At 52.0% G+C, this 23,146-nt stretch overlaps 1 protein-coding gene across 2 annotated transcripts in view; it reads left to right on the top strand.

Annotated features, from left to right (window-relative positions):
* LOC119167628 (organic cation transporter protein) overlaps positions 1 to 23,146 on the top strand; it is an 84,321-nt gene that overhangs the window by 41,656 nt on the left and 19,519 nt on the right. Inside the window, exons 4-7 of one of the 2 annotated variants that reach the window (XM_037419130.2) lie at positions 115 to 269; positions 779 to 947; positions 3,437 to 3,578; positions 7,671 to 7,756. In XM_037419130.2, coding sequence (XP_037275027.2) covers positions 115 to 269; positions 779 to 947; positions 3,437 to 3,578; positions 7,671 to 7,756 — 552 coding nt within the window. The remainder of the gene's footprint in view (positions 1 to 114; positions 270 to 778; positions 948 to 3,436; positions 3,579 to 7,670; positions 7,757 to 23,146) is intronic. The other variant, XM_075866017.1, reaches the window with a different exon arrangement.

The raw sequence follows: 23,146 nt of genomic DNA, 5'->3' as shown, positions 1-23,146 counted from the left end.
TTTTAAGTCGGAGATTACAGTGTGCAGCAATATCTGACAGCAGTCATTTTTTCTTTTGCAAAATATTCGCTTGTTTTCTTCGGGGCGCTTTAACCACATGACACATCTGCGCAGGTTCGGCCGCAAGAAGACCATACTGGGGGGAATTCTACTCTCGGTGGCCGCAAGTGCCATGACTGCCTTGTCAACCTCAGTCACGATGTACTACGTATCCCGATTCGTCGTGGCCCTGGGTGTCGCGGGATACGCAGATGTCATTTACACCTTAAGTGAGAAAATTATTACTCTTTATTTATTTTCATTCAAGCAATATTAAGAAGGCCTCAGCCCATTAACAGGTTCACTAAATCCGAAAACACGATAGCCATTGGAAAACATACTATGAAGAATCACTCGGTCATAACGAAAACACCAACCCGCTGCCAGAAAAAAAAAGTCGAATACTTACTTGAGCTCTTGTAACCACTAACGAGCGTGTCCGCATCATAAGCGAGTGCTGCCGGGCGAGGCACTTGTACGAAGTGAACGCCAGCGAGTGGCTGAGTTATCCGTACATAGTACCGCTGTTTTATGTCAAACTGGGTGCTTTATCGCTCTGAGAAGTGTTTACATAAGAACAATGGCACGCGCTTCATGCAAAGTAAGCAGTGCTCCCCGCGTCAACTTGGCACTCGTGAAGTTTAGTTGCCTGTTGAAAAGGCTGATAGACGTTTGTCTGTTCTGATGTTCTTGCTTATGATATGCCTGGAATGCGTTTCTTTGTCGTTTGCTAACTAAGTTATGGAGACGGTGTCACCGCGGTTCCGCTACATGCCAACAATGACGATGGGCAACGGCTGGACGACTGGAATGCTTCTTCTGCCGTGGCTCCACTATTTGACTAAGGAGTGGCGCGCCACCCAACTGTATGCGACGCTGCCACTTGCGCCACTGTTTCTGCTTGGCTGGTAGGTACGCACTCCAGATGTACTAGTTACAGATTTTAGCTCGTCCTTTGATGTTCCTCCGCTTCTCAATAGATTTTGTTCAGGTCGCTTTGCTGGATATTCTTAGTTTAGCACATGTTTAGCACTTTAGTGCTACCAGAGGGCGACACCCGCCGACATGAATGAAGGAATACTTTAAACAGAGGCCGTTATGTCTCATTTTGTGAAGCCGAAAGTAGGGAAGCGTAGAGGACTCCTCACGATGGTGGTCACGCTTCGGGGGTTCGCGCATGCGCAACGGCCGCCAGAGAGGGAGGCGAGCCGCGCGAGTCAATTTCGAACGCGCCGAGTGGCACCGCCGCCGCCATCTGATAGACGAGCTGCAAAAGCGAAACGTTTGCGCAGATTATGAGCAAACGTGTCGCGATACTCGCTTTTGGAGTCCCTGTGTGCAATTCGCAGTCTCATGGCGGCTGATATTGTGAATTAACAATAAACATGCAGCTTTGCGCTTCGCGTTTTTTCCACAAAACAGCAGCGGCCCGAATCGGCCTCCACAACAGGCTCTTTTCTTCAACATAGAGGGTTAGTTCGTGGTACGAAACTCAATGTAACAGTGAAATGTTACTTCTGTGGCTATTTAGCCAGATGAGGCCCCTCCTAATCATTTTTTTTAAATATTTGTGTCACGAAACACCCGCACCAGTATCGTTCGCAGCAGTGCGGTCGGGCGACGGCGATCATATAAAAAAAAACTTGGACAAAAATGAGGTCTTTGTCTACTTTTGCGCTGTTTTTACATCCAAGCATGCACCACCGAGTAGCACAACTTTCACTTCTAGAGCAAAGATGGGGTCACAATAAATCAATAAATCATCCTACTGTGTTTAGGAACGTCTATTTCTTGACTCGGGAAGCTCCGGTGAGAACAGTGGGTGAAGTAGTGCTTTCCCATAGTTGTGACCGTCATACACAAGAACAGCTCACTGCCGCCACTCGCATTAAGAGCCGTAGACGCTGCCGTTCTCGTCTTGAAAATCTGGGCTTCCTTCACTCAGGCACACAACAACACAGTGCCGAAGGAAAACAGTGAAGCTGCGGTGCCAAACATTTTCGGAGCTTGCGATCGAGAGCTTCGAAAACGACCGCGTTCAACCTCAAGCGATGTAAACTGAACTCACAACTGTGAAGACCAACGCTCACTGTAGGTTTCTAACACATCGCATCGTCTTTGAAGTGCATAAGCTGCATAAGAATGCACATTCAGAAATCCAGCCGGCTATCAACAACGCGGTCATACGAGTTGCGATGCAGACGACGCGAGACGCCGGCGTGCCCACCTTGTCCCATAACCCCCTGCAAAAGCACATGACTTCTTCCACGCTTTTCGCTCTGCAGCTCGCTTTGCGAGGACCTATCCTTAGCTTTCCTTCCTCCATGCCCGCCGACCAGGACTGATTGATTGATATGTGGGTTTTAACGCCAGAAATCCACCATATGATTACAAAAGCCGCCTTAGTAGAGAGCTCCGGAAATTTCGACCTCCTGGGGTTCTTTATCGTGCACTGAAATCTGAGCACTCAGGCTTACATCATTTTCGCCTCCATCAGAAATGAAGCTGTCGCAGCCGGTATTCCATGCCCCGACCTGCTGAGTGGCTGAGTACCTTAGCCACTAGACCATCACGGTGGGGCGCCGTTCACCCGGAGGAAAGTTTTTAGAATTAACCATTCGTGTCGCCTTGTTAGTGCAAGCGCCATCTTGTCTTTCATCGGTCGCGTTATTATTTTTTTTGCTTCCAGAATGACACCGGCGAGGAGGAGGCGCTGCACCCAACGTTACTAGAATAAACTCGTTGGCTGCACCAACTTACCGTCCCCGGTACGCCGGGAGAGGGTATGCCTATGTCTGTAGTTCCTTGCTGAATGTTGTAGGGGTGCTGCTGCAGCCGATGAGAGAGAAGGCAGAGGAGAATAAGTGCAGTTAGCACTACTTTAGTTTCATTGGGAATTTGTCTCTGTGAGAGGAAAATGTTAGATATAACAGACCGTTTGTAAGGCCTCCAGAGAGTGTCAACGTGGTGCAGTAGCTTGGGATGTACTAGCTTTTGTTTGGATGTGACATGGTGCCTCCAAAGAGTGTCAACGTGGTGCAGTAGCTTATGATGTACTTGCTTTTGTGTGGATGTGACATGGTGCAATGAAGAAAAAAAGTGACCGTGGCGCATTGGACAGCGTGTCCGACATTCGCTGTCGCGGACCTAGGGACCGTGGTTTCGGCTCCTCTTGACACGTTTTTTTTTCTTGGCAATCTGATTGTGTGCTTTTTTGACGTCATTTCCGTGACGTAAAGAAATACGCCACTTAGGTATTAGTGGAGCCCTGAATAAAAAACTTTCGTAATAATATGTTTAATTACTAAGCGGTCACTAGAGGGTATTCACCTCAATGTAGAAAAGTACAGTAGATGAGTGGCGATCATCGAGACCAGCGTTTAACCGCGCAGCCCAGTTTTTTGCCAGAGTCTCCCAGGTGGCTGATGGCTGTCGGCCGATTCCCAGCAGCCAAGCAAGTGGTCGCAAAGTTTGCCAGGAACGCCCCGAAGCACGTCGTTGACGACATCATTGAAGAGGCCAAGCGCAAGAAAGCAGAGGTCAGTCTTTGCTCTTGCGCGTAAGATAACCACTTTCTTTTCCCATCGATGCCACTGCCCGTGTGATCTGGAGTGCTCGCTAGCCATTCCCATTTCCAGGCCGTACCACCATTGTTGAGCGGTTGTGACCTATTCACTGTGGCCGCACCCGCACCGTGCGCCCTGTTGACAAAGTGAGGGCCCATTTTCGTCAAACTCCCTTCATCTTTACTCTTCTGGACATCTGTAGTCGTAGAGGTTGCTTCATTCTCAAAGACAGGTAGCTGCATTGCAGTAATGGGCAGGTATCTAAAAGCACGCTGCTTAAGTGGACCAACAGGAATCAGTCATGAATTTATCGTACCTAGCTCACTGAAACTGTACCTGTGTACTTTTTATGCACTATAGATGGCTTTCAAGCACAGGCATTAATGACATTCCAATTCCTTACATTATTCTATAGTTCATTAGTTGACAGTGGCTATCGTCTTAGAGAACACTGTGATATTATTAGATACTAAGAATGCATGCCACAACATACTCGTATACGCTTGCCATCGTTATCCTGTAGCTTAGCCTGCGCTGAGTGCCTGTTGATCAAAACATATGCTGAAGGATGTATGCAGCGCTTATCGGGTGGAAAATGTACAAGTGAAAAGATCCTATTATAATTGTTCCTCAGCTGCAAAGGACTTCAAATTTGCTTTACGACCAACTTACTGACTCGCAGGAAGATTAAGCTTCTCGTGAACTCCTGTTTTGTTGAACTACGGAGCAGAATTAAATAGGATCTCAGAGTGGCCGAGTAGGTTAAAATGCGTGGCACTTGAACATCAGCGCAAAATTTACGACTAAAATAAATGGAAGCGAGATACAGCGCTGTGGGTTCCTATGATTCAAATGTGAAAGGTTTCCGCGACTTCTCAAGTACTGGTATATCAAAGCCGTGTGTAGTGTCACAACGTCGTAACGTAAACAAAACGATTGATTGATTGAATAAATAATATGTGGGGGTTTAAACGTTCCAAAATCATCATATGATTATGAGATACGCCGTAGTGGAGGGCTCCGGAAACTTCAACCACTTGGGGTTCTTCAACGTGCACCCAAATCTGAGCACACGGGCCTACAACATTTCCGCCTCCATCGGAAATGCAGCCGCTGCGGCCGGGATTCGATCCCGCGACCTGCGGGTCAGCAGCCGAGTACCTTAGCCACTATACCATCGCGGCTTTTAGAGCGAAGCTCCTTAGGGCGTGGGCTGTGCGTCCCCTGTAGCCTGTATGTAGCCACCTCTAGTTTAGTTCTTGCAGTGTTCACTAGATGGCGGTACCGTCCCCTGTATGTAGCCACCTCTAGTTTAGTTCTTGCAGTGTTCACTAGATGGCGGTACCGTCTCCTGTATGTAGCCACCTCTCGTTTAGTTCTTGTAGTGTTTACTAGATGGTGGTACTTGTAGCTGATGATGAAAAGATGCAAGATGTTATAAACTAGAAAGCGGTACTTGTAGTTGATGAAAGACGCGAGATCTTATAAAATAGGAATGATGTCACATATGGCGCGTGTCATTGGTTGAAGGCAATCGTTCGATTTAGTGCGGCGACGTACGCTAGGGAGAGCGTTGTAATAAAATCCGTTCGCTGTTGGCGCGCGCTCAGAGTCGCCGGATGGATAAGGCTGCACAGCGGAGAGAGCGCAAGGCGGCAGCAGCGCGCGCTCGCAGACAGAATCCCGATGTGCGAGCGCGCGAGGCAAGGGACATCGCAAGCCATCCATCGTCTAAGAACAAATAAAAGTTGATTTGTGTATATACACACACAGCGTTTCTCACGTCTTTACATGATGATCGACTGGGCGAATTACACGGAAGATTCACAGTTTATCGATGAATCCCTCCGGAGCTTCGCCTATTCATCATCATTCACCCCGTGAATATGCCGTAATTTTTTTTATTACTTCTTTTTCTTTACAGGTGTTCACACAGAAAAATGAATGATAAAATACACTTGGACCAGTATTTGATCCGAAGTGCTCACATTAAATTTTTTCAGGTTGCACAATTCCTCTAACAATGTTAACCAGCTGGGAGGTTCTTCTTGTTGTTTATACGCCTCAGTGATGTACCGCATATTCGCAATGAAGTTCTCCCGGACAGGACGTATGTTCTGGTCAAGAGGTCTGTAAGCCATTGTGGTCTGCCAGATGCTGTGAAGGCTAATTAACATAACCATGTCGTATGGTATGCCGTCCTCATCATCCACACAGAGAAAACGCATGCCACGGCTTGTAATGAGGAGATATTTTTTGATGTTCTTTGAAGGATGTCCCGATGAAAGACAGCGTCCCAGCAGTGAATAAACATATGGTCTATTGTCTAAGGTGTTTTACAAAGTAAACAATTGCTTGTCCATGGTGCATTGATTACCTTGTCCGCTAGCCACTGCTTAACGGGGAGTGTCCCGGAATGCAATTTAAAAAAGAAAGTTTTTTGCCCCTGCTTTTACTTTCATCCTTTTGGCCCTTTTGATACATCCTGTCCGGGTCCTCCATTGAACATAAATCGGTACAAAGGTGTTGGGATAAAGACATCACGGAGATTCCTGTACAGATTTTTTCGCTTAAAAGTGGCAAGATATTCCAGCTAGAAACGCACTTTCAAACAAGACCGCCGCGGCGGGGCGTGAACAAAGCGAGCAGACTGTACATCCCCGATAAAACTGCCTATTTAGCTGAATTTGAGGCCCTTAAACTGAACGTCAGATTACAGCGATATACACTAACACTGATAGCGGTGAACGGAGCGTCGGCCGTCAATCAACTGACAAGGTGAAGCGCGTCGGCATTTGCACGTGTGCCGTCGAATATTCCCGTTTAATCCCGTGGTCGTCGCGCAAGCTCTACAATAAGCTAGAGTGTTCTCATCATGCGTGCAATCTTAACAGAACGCTCCACAATAATCTCTACAATAATAGCGAACCTTCTCCAACAATGAGGGGCAGTTGGCGCGAAGCCTTCTGACAGGCATTGTAAGCGAAAACCGAATGAAGCAAAAGTGGAAATAAGAAATGCCCGCGGTAATAGAATACGAGCACCAACACACAGGACTCAAGAAGCGAAAGACGTCTCTAATTTGCGTGATTCAAGCGAAGCTGGTTATTAAAAAAAACAAACTGAGTTGACAAAACTATCTTAGACTGATCGAACTTTTTCTTCTGAATTTCTTATGCGCCCTACTTCTGAGAGACATGGGAGAAAACTCATTTAAATTTGTAGTGTTCTCGTTCACCGATTTATCGAGGCCGACTCCTGGCGGCACCATGATTGTTCGGACGCCTGTGCAATGCTTTTAGCCAAGCTCACCCTAACAAATGGATTTGCTTTGGAAGTGCGTTTTCAGGTTATATCTGCCCAGATGAGCTCATCATCTCTGGCATTGAAACTTTGTTAGCACTAATTAACGAGCCGTTATGCTGATCATGAAAAATAACAAAAGCTGCTGGGGTTTGCCGCACCAATACCTCGATAAGATTATGTGTTAAGCGCAGGGCGGAACTCTGGATTAACTTGACTAGCTGGGTGTTTTTGATTTGCAAATAAATGTAGGTTCACGGGTGTTCCGTGCATTTCGCCTCTATCAAATGCTGCCGTCTTGGGGTGGAATCGAACCTACGCAATCAGGGTCAGCGTCGTGACAGCTTACGGGTTCAGCTGTCAAGCCAGGTTAGTTTTCAGCTTATTCTATGTACTGACTTTGCTTTTGTTTCGTAAACAAAGTTTTAGGTTCTTTGTTTACAATGTACAGAAATTTTTCGTACATGCCTTACCAAATCATTGCAGTAAAGCCAAGTTAAAAACGGCTAAGGAGCTTTCGACAAGCTAGCTATATAGAGCGCTTCGCAACAGATGCGAGCTCTATATTCTTGTACTAAAATAACAGCGCAAACACTGAACACGCCCCACAAAGGAAAGCAACGATATGACCGAACGCCATATTCCTGTGTCTGTGTGTTCTTGTTGCTTTCGTGCTGCCCTGCTTATACTCTGTGTTTTCCATCAGTACCATGACGCACTGTGCCCAGGGAGTCACCTCCACTCCGAAATGCTTCTTTTCAGGCGCGGGACATTGGCAGAGCAAGCGTCGCTGACTTGTTCGCAACGAAGGTGTGGACCAAAATAACGACACTCTTCAGCTTCCAGTTGTAAGTCTATCGCTGACACACGTTGCGTATTGAACCCTGGTGTTGTTGTATCTCATCCGACTACACCTGCGTTTTGTGCAGGTACACAGTCTTAACAGCGCGTAGGCCTAGCATGTGTGTTTGATTACAATGGTAGCTCCTTGAAACGCCAAGCTAACCGATTATTAGTTCGCTTGCATGACTGTCAGGCTCCCATTACATTCTTCTGATGGTGGTATTTAAACAGCTGTTGATATAACATTAAATTACACGTGTGAAGGTTTAGTCAGCATAACTTGTAAGTCATGTTTATTATTGTAGATAAATGTGACAATTGGCAGAAACTGTGCCTATCAAACGAAGCAAAATGTCGGAGTTTTGAGAACACACAAAGACGCTATGTCCCAAGCTAGAGCACCAGTCTAATAAGAAAGCAGAAGTACGTACAAAACGCAGGTTTCGAACGATAGACAGAAGTTGAACACTCAGTGTCCCAGAAGAAAGTATTTTGGGAAATTGACAAGTCCTTCCCAACGCTATGTATTTTATGTGAAGATTCAAAACAAAATAGCGGATTGCGCCGAAGTGAAGGAAGTTGAATAAGTATGGAGGAGCCACCACAGTAACAGGAATATTTCTTCGAAAAAAACTACTTAATGATACTCTAATTGCGTCCCACTAATACCGACTGATCTATTTCACTTAGACAATGCAATAGTTTTGCTGCCGTTAAGCTGAGAACTAAGATTCTAAAGACCATTGGTAAAGGAGATACCTAAGTACGACAAACTTCTCTACAGCCAAATAAAGATAACGCATGAAGCGGCTGATCAGGGGCTTTTTTCAAATCAAAATTTGATGTGCCGGTCATATGCGCCTCCACCCATGCTTGACTTTTAGGGGGGTTCAGCTTAATAGACCCCTGACAGCTAACTTTCGTACGCGAGTTTTATTGTGTAATTTGTAGCGTTGTGTCTGGTAATACCCGAATTCAATTTGAAGCGCCCACATATCGTATGATTAATCCTAGCCTTGATAGTTGTTATGAAACTTAGGCACCCACTTAATAGCAGAGCAAACTAGCGCACCAAGTCGTGTGTGCTAAAGCTTTGGTGGCGTTGATAGCGCAGTTTCAAATTGGAGGACCCGCTTGCGGTAGAATATGCAAGTTGATACTATGATTGTGGCCGATTGGCTACATTTTAGTCCACTATGTGGCGGTGCCTCAGCTTATGTGTCACAAGATGAAAACACCATATCACCGAGGTCAACGTTTACCAATGCATGTCTAGCACTGCCTTGGTCGACCAACTCAGGTCTTTGAATTCGCCGGGAGCCCCAGCCTTTCGCCCCTGTCGCAGGCGAGGCCCTCGATGGGCTTTTAGGATCTGCCCGTAGTTTAATATAAGTTCGTCTGACTGACTGTCTGATAGCTATAGGTCAAGCGTTAAAGAGCGTGTCCTCTAAAAAAAGCGTTCGCTGGCGCAAGCAGCCAGAACGACCTTGTGAGCAGCCCGATAACAACGCGACATTGTGAGGTACAGTTGTGCTTTTGCATGCGCCCCGCAAATGTTCTCTGACGTCGACAATACTCGCTTCTTTTGTGGAACGTCACGATTCTTCTTTGCTTGTGGTCGCGGAGAGCCTCGCGGAGAGCCTCGCGGAGAGCCTCGGAGTCGGGAGAGCCTCGCACGGAGCAGACGTGTTTTTCCTCGTCCTCAGTAATTTGATTTTGGCAGTTCTTTCTCACTCCCGTGTGCGTATTTCTTTCTCGTCTAAACCTTGAATAGCACTTTCGAGTGCAGCCCTTTTTAGGGCTCCAAGGTTTAGCATGTGATTTCTCAATCCCCCTTTTTTATTATTGTTTACTTTATTTTTATGGCACCACCCTGGACGGTCCCTCGATCCCATCGCTACTGGCAGACGGCCTGACTGAGGGCTTCCCGTCAGGTTATGCCTTCGACTTGGCAGAAAGAGCCAAGGCCTGCGACCTACTGCTCAAAACCGCGGCACAGGTCTTGCACACAGGAACGGCCGGCGGACCAAGCCCGCCGCGTCCCTCACCTACCTCCAGCGCACGTACTAGGGCACGGAGACTCAAGGCAGCCACGAGCGTGCTGTCCAAACCTCTGCAGCAGACCGCGAGCAACGCTGGTTCAAGACACGGGCACGAAGAGTGAAAAACTTCCTACCGAACAATCGCCCAGTAACAAGAAGGCAGACAGCCGCCGCCGCCATTTTAGGGACGCCCGCCATCCTGCAGAACCGGTCTCCGTGCCAGGAGACAGGAATTCAAGCCAGCAGAAGTAATGAGGTGGGCTACCCAGAAAAGACAGAATGTGAGCTGTCTCCCTCCCCTCAGAAGAGCGACCCAGCCAGCAGTGGTTCTTCCCCCATCACTGAAACGTCGTCCCCCACCTCCTCCTCGTCGTAGTGACACAACACGCCGGCCTCATCTCCCAACGCATCTGTAGAAGAGAGCAGCCCGGAACAGAAGGAGCAGGGCTCCACCTCCCCTTTGGTGACTGACGACAAAGGGACACTTGAAAAGGCAGTCCTCTCTACCCCGCAAGCCGAGGGAGAAAAACAAGTTTTCCTCTCGGTCCCGAGTACACCTCTTTCAAGGCCGTCTTCTCATCCACGCCGGGATGTAAACAAATCCAGCGCATCTCGAGAAACCCAGCCGCGCCCCCTTGCTCGCAAGAGCTGTGGGCTGGGGCCGCCCGAGGAACCATTTCCTTCACTGCCATTCACAGGTGCTCCAAACAGCACCAAACTCTGCGAACCACAGGTTCCTACCACCAACACACGGCAGAAGAACCACGGGGTACGAAAACCTGCGGTTTCAGCCCAAAAATGTGCCCCACCCTCTCAGCTACCTGCGAGCCCTCGGTCCACTTCCCAGCTGGAGACCGTCCTCTACAGGCCAACCGCCAGGAAAAATTCCATTCGGTCTGCGACACAAGAAACGATCTGCGCACAATTAGTGACAGTTGAAGGAGCACACCGCGTGTGAATGAACTTCGGCCGCAATGTTATCGCTGTCGACGTTGCCGTGGAAGCACCGCTCGCGCCCCTCCTCGCAGTTTCCGACATCTGCGAGATTCCCGTGCGTGCTAGGCAGGCGTAAACCTACACCTGCAGTGGGGTTATCCACAACGTCAACCCAGCGCTCACAGAGGAGAAACTACGCGACAACATCGCATCGCAGCTCCCTGTACTGCAATGCACGCGATCCGGACGCAATGCCGTGATCATGTTCTCTGGACGGAAACCTCCGCAGGACATCGAACTTTACAAACAACGACGCCCGGTCCGTGCTCGCCGCCCTCGTCCTGTGCAGTGCGAACGATGCGGTCGGTACGGCCACAGAGACATCACCTGCACCACACGTGAACGTTGTGTGCGCTGTGGCGGGCCACATCTGCGTGCCGATTGCACCGTGCAGTGCCCCCGTTGCATATTCTGTGGCGCCACCCATCTGGCCACAGAACCCCGCTGTCCTCGCTGGCAACAAGAGTGTCAGCTACTAGAGGTCCGCGCGCAATTGGCCCGCCCCATGACACGCCGCGAGGCCTTTGCAGTTGTTCGCAAGAACGACCCCACGGCACCGAATTCGGCCACTCGAGAGGGGTTTTCATATGCGGCGGCCGCTGGTGGCTCTACTGCCCATGCATCAACGAACACCACCACCGCTTCAGAGAATGCCTCGGCGATCTCGGTGCTCACGGCCGCAGTTCGTGTCGCGTTGGACTTCCTCCCTCGCGACTGTGCGGTTCGCCCGCTCTGCATAGCAGCGCTGGCTACGCAACAAGCTCTGACACAGCATGGTGAGTAACAACTGTGCATGGCGGCCGCGCATCCTTCAGTGGAACTGTCGTTCTTTGCGCCGCCGTCACAGTGAGCTCGCTGAGTACTTACGGCTCAACGAGTATGACATCGTCGCACTACAGGAGGCTTATGTACGCGGAAGTGAATGTAGACTTACTGGTTACTCAAGCTACCATTGTACAACGAGGTGTCAAGTGCGCAATTGCGACTTAGATGTGTGCTGCGACCCCACACATCCTCCCGCCCGCTCTTACGCCTCCATCTACGTGCGCAATGAACTCGCACGTTGCACTGTTGATGTTCCTGACACCTTGTGCAGTCAGGTTGAATGTTTGGCGCTTAAAGTGCGCATCGGGCAGTGCGACACGGCAGTGGCGTGTGTTTATGTACATCCTGTCCACAGGTGGGACACGGCATTCGTGACCCGTTTGGTGCGACGCCTACAAGGTGACTGTGTGATTTGTGGAGACTTCAACTCGCACCATACGGCTTGGGGGAGTGACCACATAGACTGTAGAGGCAGAGACCTGTTGGATACCATTGCTGGGACAGGCTTGCTTATTATAAATACGGGCTGTCTGACTTTCGTCCGTTGCGGCGTAAAGAGCAGTGCCATAGACCTATCACTTGTGAGTGACCATTGCCGGTACGAATGGAAGAGGGAGGCAGGCACGTGGGGCTCAGATCATTACCTCCTCAACCCAGAGCCACTTGATCGGCGCCGAGCGGGCACGCGCACATACACTGTCACTGACTGGCCGCGTTTTCGGCAACTCTCGCCTGCCTGCCCACCTTCCGGTGTCACCTACTTCTCGCACGTCGCCCGCTGCGTCGAAGCGGCCTCGCGCAAGTGCACTGTGCCAGTGGGAACACCAGTTCTGGAGATAAAACTTCTTGACCTACGCGCGGCTCGCTGGAGGCTCCAGCGCCGTGCGACTAAAAGTGACTGCAAAGAGCACTGGACACTTTATAATCGCCTTGACGTCGTGTGTCGCCGACACGCACGGGAAAGGCACGACCACTCCTGGGGCAGTCTATGCGTCACGCTGGACGACCCACGACGCTCCGCGCGTGCGTGAAGGATATTCAGTGCCATCCTCTGCCCCGTTAAGTTACGTTTTCTAGACCTCACTATTGCTGTTGCACATTGTCTCACTTACCAGCAAATGGCCGAGCTACTGGCTGACACACTCTGCCTCAGCGCTCCCGAAAGCTTGCCCGAGGTTCCCCGACTCCCGCTGCACCATCGCCGAGAGTGGTACAAACCTCGCCGCTTTTTCCTCACCACCGGCATGCGCAAACAAGTACGCGCTTTATGCACTGATGATTTCATTTTCGGGGAGTTGCACCTGGTTTTGGCGTCGCGCAAACGGCGCTAAGCGCCTGGCGCTGACGGCGTGACATACCAGATGCTTCGCAACATCTATCAGTCCCAGCTCACAGTGCTCTTGGTCGCCTACAACGACATGTGGCGCACGGGGATAGTGCCGCAAGAGTGGCGCGAAGTCATCGTAATGCCCGTGCTCAAGGAGGGCAAACCCGCCTCGGAGCGAGCGTCCCATCGCCCTGTTTCCCTTACCTCCACAGCGGGCAAGCTCTTCGAGGTCATGGCACTGAGGAGACTTGAATAGATTGCCGAGGCACTGGATGTTTTCTCACCTTCGCCGTGTGACTTCCGCCGTTCGCGTGCCACAGCCGACGCCCTTGCCGACGTCATCGCAACGCTAAAGGAGGCACAGCACAAAGGAGAGGCCGGGTACCTCATCCTGTTAGACATCAAGGTGGCATTCGACTCCCTGCCACATTCCACCATCCTGAACGCGGTGCGTGATCTCGGAGTGACCGGTCTCCTCTTCACGTACATCGCTTCCTTCCTTGGCGGCAGAACCATGCGTGTGCGCGTCGGTGGAGTCCTTAGTGAGCCGCGTCCGTGAGTGTTGGTGTACCGCAGGGCAGTGTACTTAGCCCTTTCTTGTTCAATCTCGCCCTGGCTGACATCGACGATTACATTCCCCGTGCTCTTCCATGTGATGTGCGCGTGGCGGTCTACGAGGACGACATTGCGGTGTTCGCGACGGGACCTGTGACCAGTGGCCGGGGTATTCGCACCAGTGTCAAAACCGTCCTGGATTCAATTGACGCGTTCATCACGGGCAGGGGGATGACGCTTTCACCGGCGAAGACGCAGGCGATGCTGCTGCACCCCAGTTATGGCGCCCAGCGCTACACACCGAAGTTCACTCTCCAAACAATCCCCATCCCTTGGAAGAGGCGAGTGACCTACCTCGGATTGCAGCTAGACCAGCGCCTCAACTGGTCACCAGCGGTCAGCGACCAGCTTCGAAACGCGCGCAGGGTTACCTCCGCCACTCGAGCGCTCCTTGCTCACGGCAAAGGATGCACAACACCCCTAGCTCTCCACATCTACAACGGAATGGCTGCGGCGCACATTTTGTACGGCCTTCCTCTCGCGGCGCTTACGTGTTCTAACTGGGAGACACTTGACGCAGCGCATCGTGTCAGCTTGCCCAGATCATCTCAAATCGGCCCAACACTCGCTGAGGTGGGAGACATGCCACTGTCACTCCGGGGCGATCTTCGAGCGCTAAATCACATAGAGCGTATGAAACGCTCGCGCCACGGACAGCAGCTGGTATTTTGGCTCTCCTCACTTACGCACTCACGGATGGGGCAATGCGCTGCGGCATTCTACGCCCTCGTCCCGAGCTCACCGGATGTGAATGACTATAGTGCCCCGCCCTGCCACCATCGCCCTCTCAAGATACGGACATGGTTACCGGGAGTGGCAAGCAAGCGGACGACGCCAGTGTGTGCGCTTCAGCACAAAACTGCCGCCACTTTCGACGAACTTCTCGCGGGGCGACTCCTCGTCTTTACTGACGGTTCAGTGTTGAACGACGGTTGTGCCGCGGCTGCGTGTGTGGTGCCTTCACTGGAGCTTCACAATCAGTGCCGCCTCACCTGCGAGGCATCGTCGACGATAGCCGAACTCGTCGCGCTTGACCTCGCCGCCGATGCCCTCCTTCAACTGAGAGTTCCGTCGGCTGCCGTTCTCTCGGACTCAAGTTCTGCTCTCCAACTACTCGTGCAGGACTCCCGCAGGCCTCCGGTTGCCACGCGCATTGCGCGAAAGCTCGAAGCAGTGCAGGACCTCGGGTGTGATCTTGTGCTGCAATGGATACCGGCGCACGTTGGAATATCTGGCAACGAAGCGGCCGACGAGCTCACCAAGGAAGCGCACTCTCCGGAAACCCCTGTGACTACAGCGGTGAACACATTCGACGTCGCGCGGCTTCGCACACGGTGCTCTGTCACCGCTCGCCACCCGGACCCACGAGTTGCGGCAGCGCAGCCACCACGCCCACTCCCAAAAACTGGATTTTCGAGAGAGGAGTGTGCCCTCCTTCTCCACCTGCGCATCGGCTGTTACCGCACAGCGGAACGGGTTCACAGACAGTCGGGACGAGGAGACCCAAACTGCCGTCATTGCCCGCAGCCTGGAACACTCCATCACATTATCTTCAATTGTGAGGAGTATTCGGACACGCGCAGATCACTCTTCGGTGCTTACAGCAAACTGGGACTCTCCACCAGCACTGTTGATGTGATTCTCTTTCCCCGTGCGCACGCATGCCTGGTGAAGCACGCGCAAGCGGCCCTTATCACCTTCCTCAAGACTTCTGCACTATTTGAGCGCTTGTGAACTGAAGGAACATTAGTGCCTTCCCATCAAGGTCCATGATTTGATTGATATGTGGGGTTTAACGTCCCAAAACCACTATATTGTTACGTGAGTAACGAGACAAAGTATTGCGAATATATTCGAAAAATATATTTGCAAGAGCGGTTGCAGCACTGGCCAGTCTGGCTCCGAGCTCGAGCAGCCAGCGAGCCTCATCTTCCTCGTCGGGCGCACACGCGCATTCGCACTATGGTTTGTGGCAGCCTACAGGTAGCATAACCCCCGTCGGCAAAGGCGCCGTCTCGGCGCATCTAGATGTCAAGATCATTGGGCGAGTGGTACTGCTTCAGGCGTGCGACGTGTACGATGTCGGTGGCCCTAGGGGTGGATGAAGACGGCGAGGCAGCAGGAGTGATTTCATAAGTGACGGGAGTCACCTCACGAAGCACTCTGTAGGGCCCTGTGTACCGAGAGAGCAGCTTGTCAGACAGGCCAACGTGCCTGGTCGGAGACCACAGCAGAACCAACGAACCGGGCGAAAAGTGCACATCGCGGTGTCGTTGGTCGTACCGACGCCGTTGGTTTGCTTGGGAGGTCAGAAGGCGAGCACGAGCGGTTTCGCGTGCGTGGGCGGCCCGGCTGATGGCGTCCAGAGCATATTGTGAAGTTGGAGCTGCTGGTAACGGAATCGTCGTATCGAGGGGTAATGTGGGTTCGCGGCCGAACAGCAAGAAAAAAGGGGAGTAACCAGCCGTGTCGTGGCGCGAAGAATTGTAGGCAAATGTCACGTATGGTAAAGCGATGTCCCAGTCAGAGTGATCTGAGGAAACGTACTTTGCAAGCATGTCAGTTAGGGTTCGGTTCAGGCGTTCTGTGAGGCCATTTGTTTGCGGATGGTACGACGTAGTGAGCTTGTGGCGTGTTGCACAAGAGCGTAGGATGTCCGCTATGACTTTCGATAGAAATGTGCGGCCTCGGTCCGTGAGCAGCTGGCGTGGAGCACCATGTTGTAAGATCACGTCGTGTAGAAGAAAATCGGCGACGTCAGTGGCGCAACTTGTTGGAAGGGCGCGTGTGATTGCGTAGCGTGTGGCGTAGTCTGTGGCCACAGCTATCCACCTGTTGCCAGCAGAAGACAGAGGAAAAGGGCCGAGTAAGTCCAAGCCGACGCGAAAGAAAGGTTCCGTAGAAATATCGAGTGGTTGAAGGCGCCCAGCCGGAAGCGTCGATGGTGTTTTGCGGCGCTGACATTCCTCACACGCCGCGACGTATCTTCTGACGGACCGTGCCAGACCTGGCCAATAGAAGCGACGGCGAATCCGGTCGTATGTGCGGGACACACCCAGGTGACCGGCAGTAGGAACGTCATGAAGTTCGTGGAGTACAGCCAAGCGGAGGTGTTTGGGTATGGCAAGCAGCAGAGATGGGCCGTCTGGATGGAAGTTATGCCGGTATAATGTGCCATTCTGGAGTACGAACGAGCGATAGGATCGGTTCGATGGGGAGGAGTCGAGGCGCTCAATGATAGCTCGTAGGGCTGCATCACGGCGTTGCTCGTCGGCTATGTGGTTCAGTTGAGAAACGGAGCATACGCAGGCGTCGTTGTCAGGTATGGTGGCCGATGGGTCAACTGGATAGCGAGAAAGGCAATCGGCGTCCTGGTGCAGGCGTCCAGACTTGTATATCACAGAAAAGGTGTATTCTTGCAGTCGCAGAGCCCAGCGACCAAGTCGACCTGTAGGATCTCTTAAGGATGAAAGCCAGCAGAGCGCGTGGTGGTCGGTGACGACGGAAAAGTGAGTGCCATATAAATATGGACGGAATTTTGAGACCGCCCAGACAAGAGCAAGGCATTCTCGCTCCGTGATCGAATAGTTACGCTCTGCAGGTGTAAGGAGGCGGCTAGCATACGCGATAACGCGGTCGTGTCCCTGTTGGCATTGGGCGAGAACGGCTCCGATACCGTGACCACTGGCATCAGTTCGGACCTCAGTTCGGGCAGATGGGTCAAAGTGGGCGAGGATAGGGGGCGTCGTCAAAAGTGTTATGAGGTGAGAGAAGGCGGCAGCTTGAGTGGACCCCCACGAAAATGGAACGCCTTTCTTCAAAAGATCGGTAAGTGGTTGGGCGATTGCCGCAAAATCTTTCACGAACCGCCTAAAGTAGGAGCAAAGTCCCACAAAGCTCCGGACATCTTTGGCGGATTGGGGTACTGGGAAACTCGTGACGGCACGAATTTTCTCAGGGTCCGGTCTCACACCAGAAGCATCGACAAGGTGGCCCAGCACGGTAATCTGTCGGCGGCCGAAGTGACACTTCGAGGAGTTCAACTGGAGGCCAGCTTTGCGGAAGACGTCGAGAATGGCCGACAGACGCTCAAGGTGGGTCTCAAACGTAGGTGCAAATACGAGGACGTCGTCTAGGTAACACAGGCATGTTGACCATTTGAACCCGTGTAGCAGAGAGTCCATCATACGTTCGAACGTGGCGGGGGCATTGCATAGACCGAAGGGCATAACCTTGAATTGGTATAGGCCATCTGGAGTGATGAAGGCGGTCTTTTCTTGGTCTTTCTCGTCTACGGCAATCTGCCAATAACCAGAACGAAGGTCGATGGATGAAAAGTAGCGTGCGCCGTGGAGACAATCGAGGGCGTCATCAATACGTGGTAAAGGATACACGTCCTTTTTGGTGATTCGATTTAGATGCCGGTAATCGATGCAAAAACGCCATGTGTTGTCCTTCTTTTTAACCAGGACGACGGGTGACGCCCATGGGCTTGATGAGGGCTCAATAATGCCTTTAGTTAACATCTTATTCACTTCAGCTTGAATAATCTGGCGCTCCGACGCGGACACGCGATACGGTCGACGGTGAATGGGAGCAGCATCACCGGTGTTGATGCGGTGCTTTACAAGAGAAGTTTGGCCGAGTGGGCGGTCGTCAAGGTCGAAGATGTCACGGTAGGAAGCTAGAAGGCGTGCGAGAGCGGCTGATTGCGCTGGGGGAAGGTCAGGGTCGATCATGGGACGTATTGACATGTCGAGGCATGTGGCATCGAGTGGGCGACAAGGAAAATTGGGGCATGCGTCGGCTGCGAAAGTGGTGACGTGATCATCGGCTAAGGACCGCAACGTGTCAATTAGGATGCCTTCAGGGAGGACTTGCTTTGTGAAGCCGAAATTTATGACGGGTAGACGGGTCCGGTTGGAGGCTACAGTTACGATGCAGTGAGGGACGGTGACGTCACGTGCCAGTAGGACATCAGGAATCGGCGTGACGATGTAATTCCCATCCAATACGGGTGAGGTCGTGGCAAATTCGGTGAATGTGAGGGCTTTAGGCGGTAAGCGGAGGAAGTCTGTGGCAGAAAGGCCGTGTTGAGGTTCAGGGTGAATATCCGGCTGAAGAGGAAGGTCTAAGCAAAGAGTACCAGCGGAACAGTCGATGAGAGCAGAATGGGTCGACAGGAAGTCCATCCCTAAGATGAGGTCATGAGGACAGTTCTGGAGCACCGTGAATAGAACAGGGATGTAACGGTCGGCGATGCGTATGCGAGCCGTACACATGCCAATGACAGGAACAGTGCCGCCATCGGCCACACGTACAGCTTCGGTAGCAGGGGGCGTGAGTACTTTTCTTAAGCGGCGACAAAGATGAACGCTGATGATGGACACATGAGCGCCAGTATCGACTAGTGCCGACAGAGAAATACCGTCCACGTGTACATCGACAAGATTTTTGTTCGTATGAAGCGTCAATGGAGGGTTTGGTTCAGACAGGGATGATGCAGCACTACCTCCAGGGGCTGCACTGTCTAGTTTTCCGTCGGGTACGATGAAAAGTTAGGCGGCGAGTGATGGCGGCGTGGCTGGGGCGACGGGGAACGACGGCGTTGAGGGGACGGAGAACGAGCAGGAAGGCGGCTGTTAGACGTGTCGAAAGCAGGGGCGGTACGGCTGGACGAATACCGGCGAAGATCTTCATATGGGCTATAAGGTGCGAAAAACTGGCTCCTATGTGGCGGCGTCCAGGAGGCACGGCAGTAGCGGGAGACATGTCCAACGCGGTGGCACCGGAAGCAGATCGGTTTGTCGTCAGGAGTTCGCCATTCCGCCGGGTTGCGAGATCGTGGAGCAACAAATGGGTCACGTCGAGGTGCATTAGTGGGAATTGGTCTGGAGGAGGGGCAAGAGATGGGGCAAGCATCAGGGAACCCGCGGTTGGCGAATTCTTGTCGTACGACCGCCTGAATAACGGAGATCGCAGGGGTTGTCGGTATCGTATGTTCGAAAGAAGTGGGCTGAAGCGGCGCTGGACTTGCTGCTTCAAGTTCCCGTCGAACGATACGCGTTACACTCTGCTCAAAGGGCGGTGTGACGGTAGAATCGGAGCAGGTGGACGTAGCCGCCGTGTTTGGCAACCGAGAAAAAGGAGGGCGCACCCGACGGCTTTTTGCTGTTTCGAAACGGCGGCATTCTTGAATTACACGGTCGATGGTCGAGACGTTAGTGTACACCAGCAAATTGAAGGCGTCGTCCGCGATCCCCTTCAAAACGTGTCCAACCTTTTCAGCCTCAGACATCGCCTCGTCCACTTTTCGGCAAAGAGCGAGAACTTCTTGGATGTATGACACATACGATTCAGTTGGCGACTGGACACGGGTAGCCAGCTCCTGTCGTGCAGCTGCGTGGCGACCGGTCGGGTCCCCAAAGATGTCACGTAGCTTCTCCTTGAACGTGTCCCAGCTGGTGAGTTCGGACTCATTTGTCTCGTACCAGACACGCGGGGTTCCGTCCAAGTAGAAGAGAACATTAGCGAGCATCATGGTAGGGTCCCAACGGTGAGTTTGACTGACCCGTTCATAAAGGCGAAGCCATTTGTCGACGTCGAGGCCAGGTTGCGCAGAAAATGTCCCGGGATCACGTGGTGTTTGGACGGCGACAAAGGTTGTCGGAGAAGCCGCAGATGATGAAGCGGACGCGTTGTCACTGGAAGCCATGGCGGAAAGCTGGAGGATGCGGCCACTGCGGAGCTGCGTGGTGAGGACGGGGATCGTTCCACCTCCACCAAATATGTTACGTGAGTAACGAGACAAAGTATTGCGAATATATTCGAAAAATATATTTGCAAGAGCGGTTGCAGCACTGGCCAGTCTGGCTCCGAGCTCGAGCAGCCAGCGAGCCTCATCTTCCTCGTCGGGCGCACACGCGCATTCGCACTATGGTTTGTGGCAGCCTACAGGTAGCAATATGATTATGAGAGACGCCGTAGTGGAGGGCTCCGGAAATTTAGACCACCTGGGGTTCTTTAACGTGCACCGAAATCTGAGCACACGGGCCTACAACATTTCCGCCTCCATCGGAAATGCAGCCGCCGCAGCCGGGATTCGAGCCCGCGCCCTGCGGGTCAGCAGCCGAGTACCTTAACCACTAGACCACCGCGGCGGGGCCCATCAAGGTCCACTGAACTCGTATTAGTGAGTGCTGCGTACCACACTTTTTTCCGTACAGACATTACACGGTTCGGCGAGTGCTTTACGCGCTTTCTACGACGCGCCAATCCAACCCATTGTCCACTTCTCGATGACGATCCTTCTCCGGCCCTTGGGAGCTTTCCTAGTCAGCTGCGCATGGCGCGTGGGGGCTTGTGAGTTCGTTGCGGGAAGCAGATTGAATGACCCTCGCCTCTCTTTTTATTTTCTCTGTTCCAATCTTTCACTCCCTATATCTTTTATTCCCCATACCCCATTCCTGTGCTACCAGTCGTACATAAACACTGTTGTTAACAAGTATTTTGCGTCACTTTCGTTGCTGCGCATTTGGTTTGGGCCTGTTAGCAGTGCCGGTTTACCGCAGTCTCTTTCAGGATATACCGTACCCCCGTGGTTCGTTTGCAAAACTTCTATTAGCGACTTCTATTGCCTGAGCATATTACCCCGCGAAAAAAAATAACCGGTGCGCATATGAAGTTGAAAAACGTAATTTCTTCCGCAAGGGTGAGTGAATTTGACAGCAATAGACGCGCACTTCATGCGAAGAAAAACTAGCAGCAGCTCACCCCTCTCCCCTCCATGGGTACGCGTGCATGCACATGGGAACACGCCCTGTTGGTCAAAGTTCACGGCCTGAGGCAGCAACCACACACCAGTTAAATACGTGGGGGGGGGGCAATGCTTTTTAAGGTCAACTCCGGCGCTTTTTTGAGGTCATCTCAATTAAATTCACTGGGTACGTTCATTTGCACGTTTTGCGGCAACAATGTGTGTGTGACGTTGAGTTTTGCCTGTCACAAGTGACGAATGGATGTGAGAGATTGTGGTTATAAAAGGGAAAAGAAAAGGGAGTCCCGTAACTGTCTGCATCTGGTGCGACACCTCAACAGTAGCTCACAAGGTATCGGGGTAAGGAGGGATTAAAATGATAGGAATAAAGCCATATATAATGCCACAGGCATGGAACGAGGTTGAGCCATGCCAATGCGAGTATGTGCCATTTTGTGAAAAAGAAGAGAACTGTTTCTTTTGCTCGTGGTCTAACGTTCGGTTTGGCTTGACGTCCAGTGCTGCCGCTCCTGTGAACAGACGTTGTGGTCTCTCTGTAATCACGTGACATTCTCTGGTGGAGGTACGGGGTAGTGTTGTATGCAATGCAATCAGCAGCAAGATCCCGACACTAGTCGCGACTTGGAAGAACCAGCTGACCTACGGCGTAGCAGGCGACAAATAGGTCTACCTTCTGAATTCGGACCATTTCCACACCTCGGCAGTACTGGGTAGGGCAGGAACGCACACCCAAGAGACATCGATGCTGCCTCCTCCATGGTTCTTTAACGCCCCGCGAACCCCGAATCCGTTCCACGGTGACCCTTACGAGGACGTCGACGACTGCCTTGACGACTACAACCGTTGTGTCAGCGTCAATGAGTGGAACGAGCAGCGAAAGCTTCGGTATGTCTACTTTTACCTCGAGGACTCTGCGCGCACTTGGTTCAAAAACCATGAAGCCACTATGACAACCTGGAGATTTTTGCAACCAGTTGCGGAATACCTTCCGAAGCTCTGACCGAAAGGAGCAAGCGGAACGGCTCCTCGATTCCCGAAATCAGCGTCCGAACGATAGTGTTGCAATGTTCGTTGAGGATATGTCGCGGCTGTTCAGGTGAGCTGACTCCTCATTGACGGAAGAGAAGAAGGTACGCCTCCTGATGCGGGGAGTGAAAAAGCAGTTGTTAGCTGAACTAGTGCGCGACCCTCCCAGCACTGTAGAAGATTTCCTCCGCGAAGCCATGGTGACGGAGAGATTGCTAAGGCAGCGTTCGTATCAGTATGAGCATCCTGGCAGTCTTTCGTCAGTGTCATTGGCCCTGCCAACACCTGACGTAACGACTATAAGAGGCCTGATGGAACTCGTGCGCAGTATTGTGCGCGAGAAGCTGCAAAAGCTGCACGCGGTGTCTTCTCAGCCCCATGTCACTGCTCTAACGAATGTCGTCCGCAAAGAGGTCCGGCAGCTGATGCACCTCATGACGACTCTGCGTCCAGCCGAGGTCTAACCCAGGACGGCCCCGCGTCCAGCCGAAGCTCCGCTATTAACGTACGCGGAAGCATTGCATACTCCTGCACCTGCTGTTGGCTATCCGTCCCGTTCGTCCACCCTGCAGACGGCGCCGTCATTCTACTCAGGATCGCCGCAGTACGGCAACCCACCATTTCCACGGAAATCCAGTGTATGGCGTGCTCCCGACAAACAACCTCTCTGTTATCACTGTGGTGAAACAGGTCACATCTAGCATGAGTGCGCATACAGGCACATGGGTCTTCCTGGCTTTCGTCTGTATGTTCGTCGACTCAGAGATGGTGAGCGGGCCCGTGCTAT

Source organism: Rhipicephalus microplus, chromosome 6, assembly GCF_043290135.1.
Source record: "Rhipicephalus microplus isolate Deutch F79 chromosome 6, USDA_Rmic, whole genome shotgun sequence".
Classification (NCBI taxonomy): domain Eukaryota; kingdom Metazoa; phylum Arthropoda; class Arachnida; order Ixodida; family Ixodidae; genus Rhipicephalus; species Rhipicephalus microplus.
Note: the sequence above shows the minus strand (reverse complement) of the source record. Positions and strands in the feature narration are given on the sequence as shown.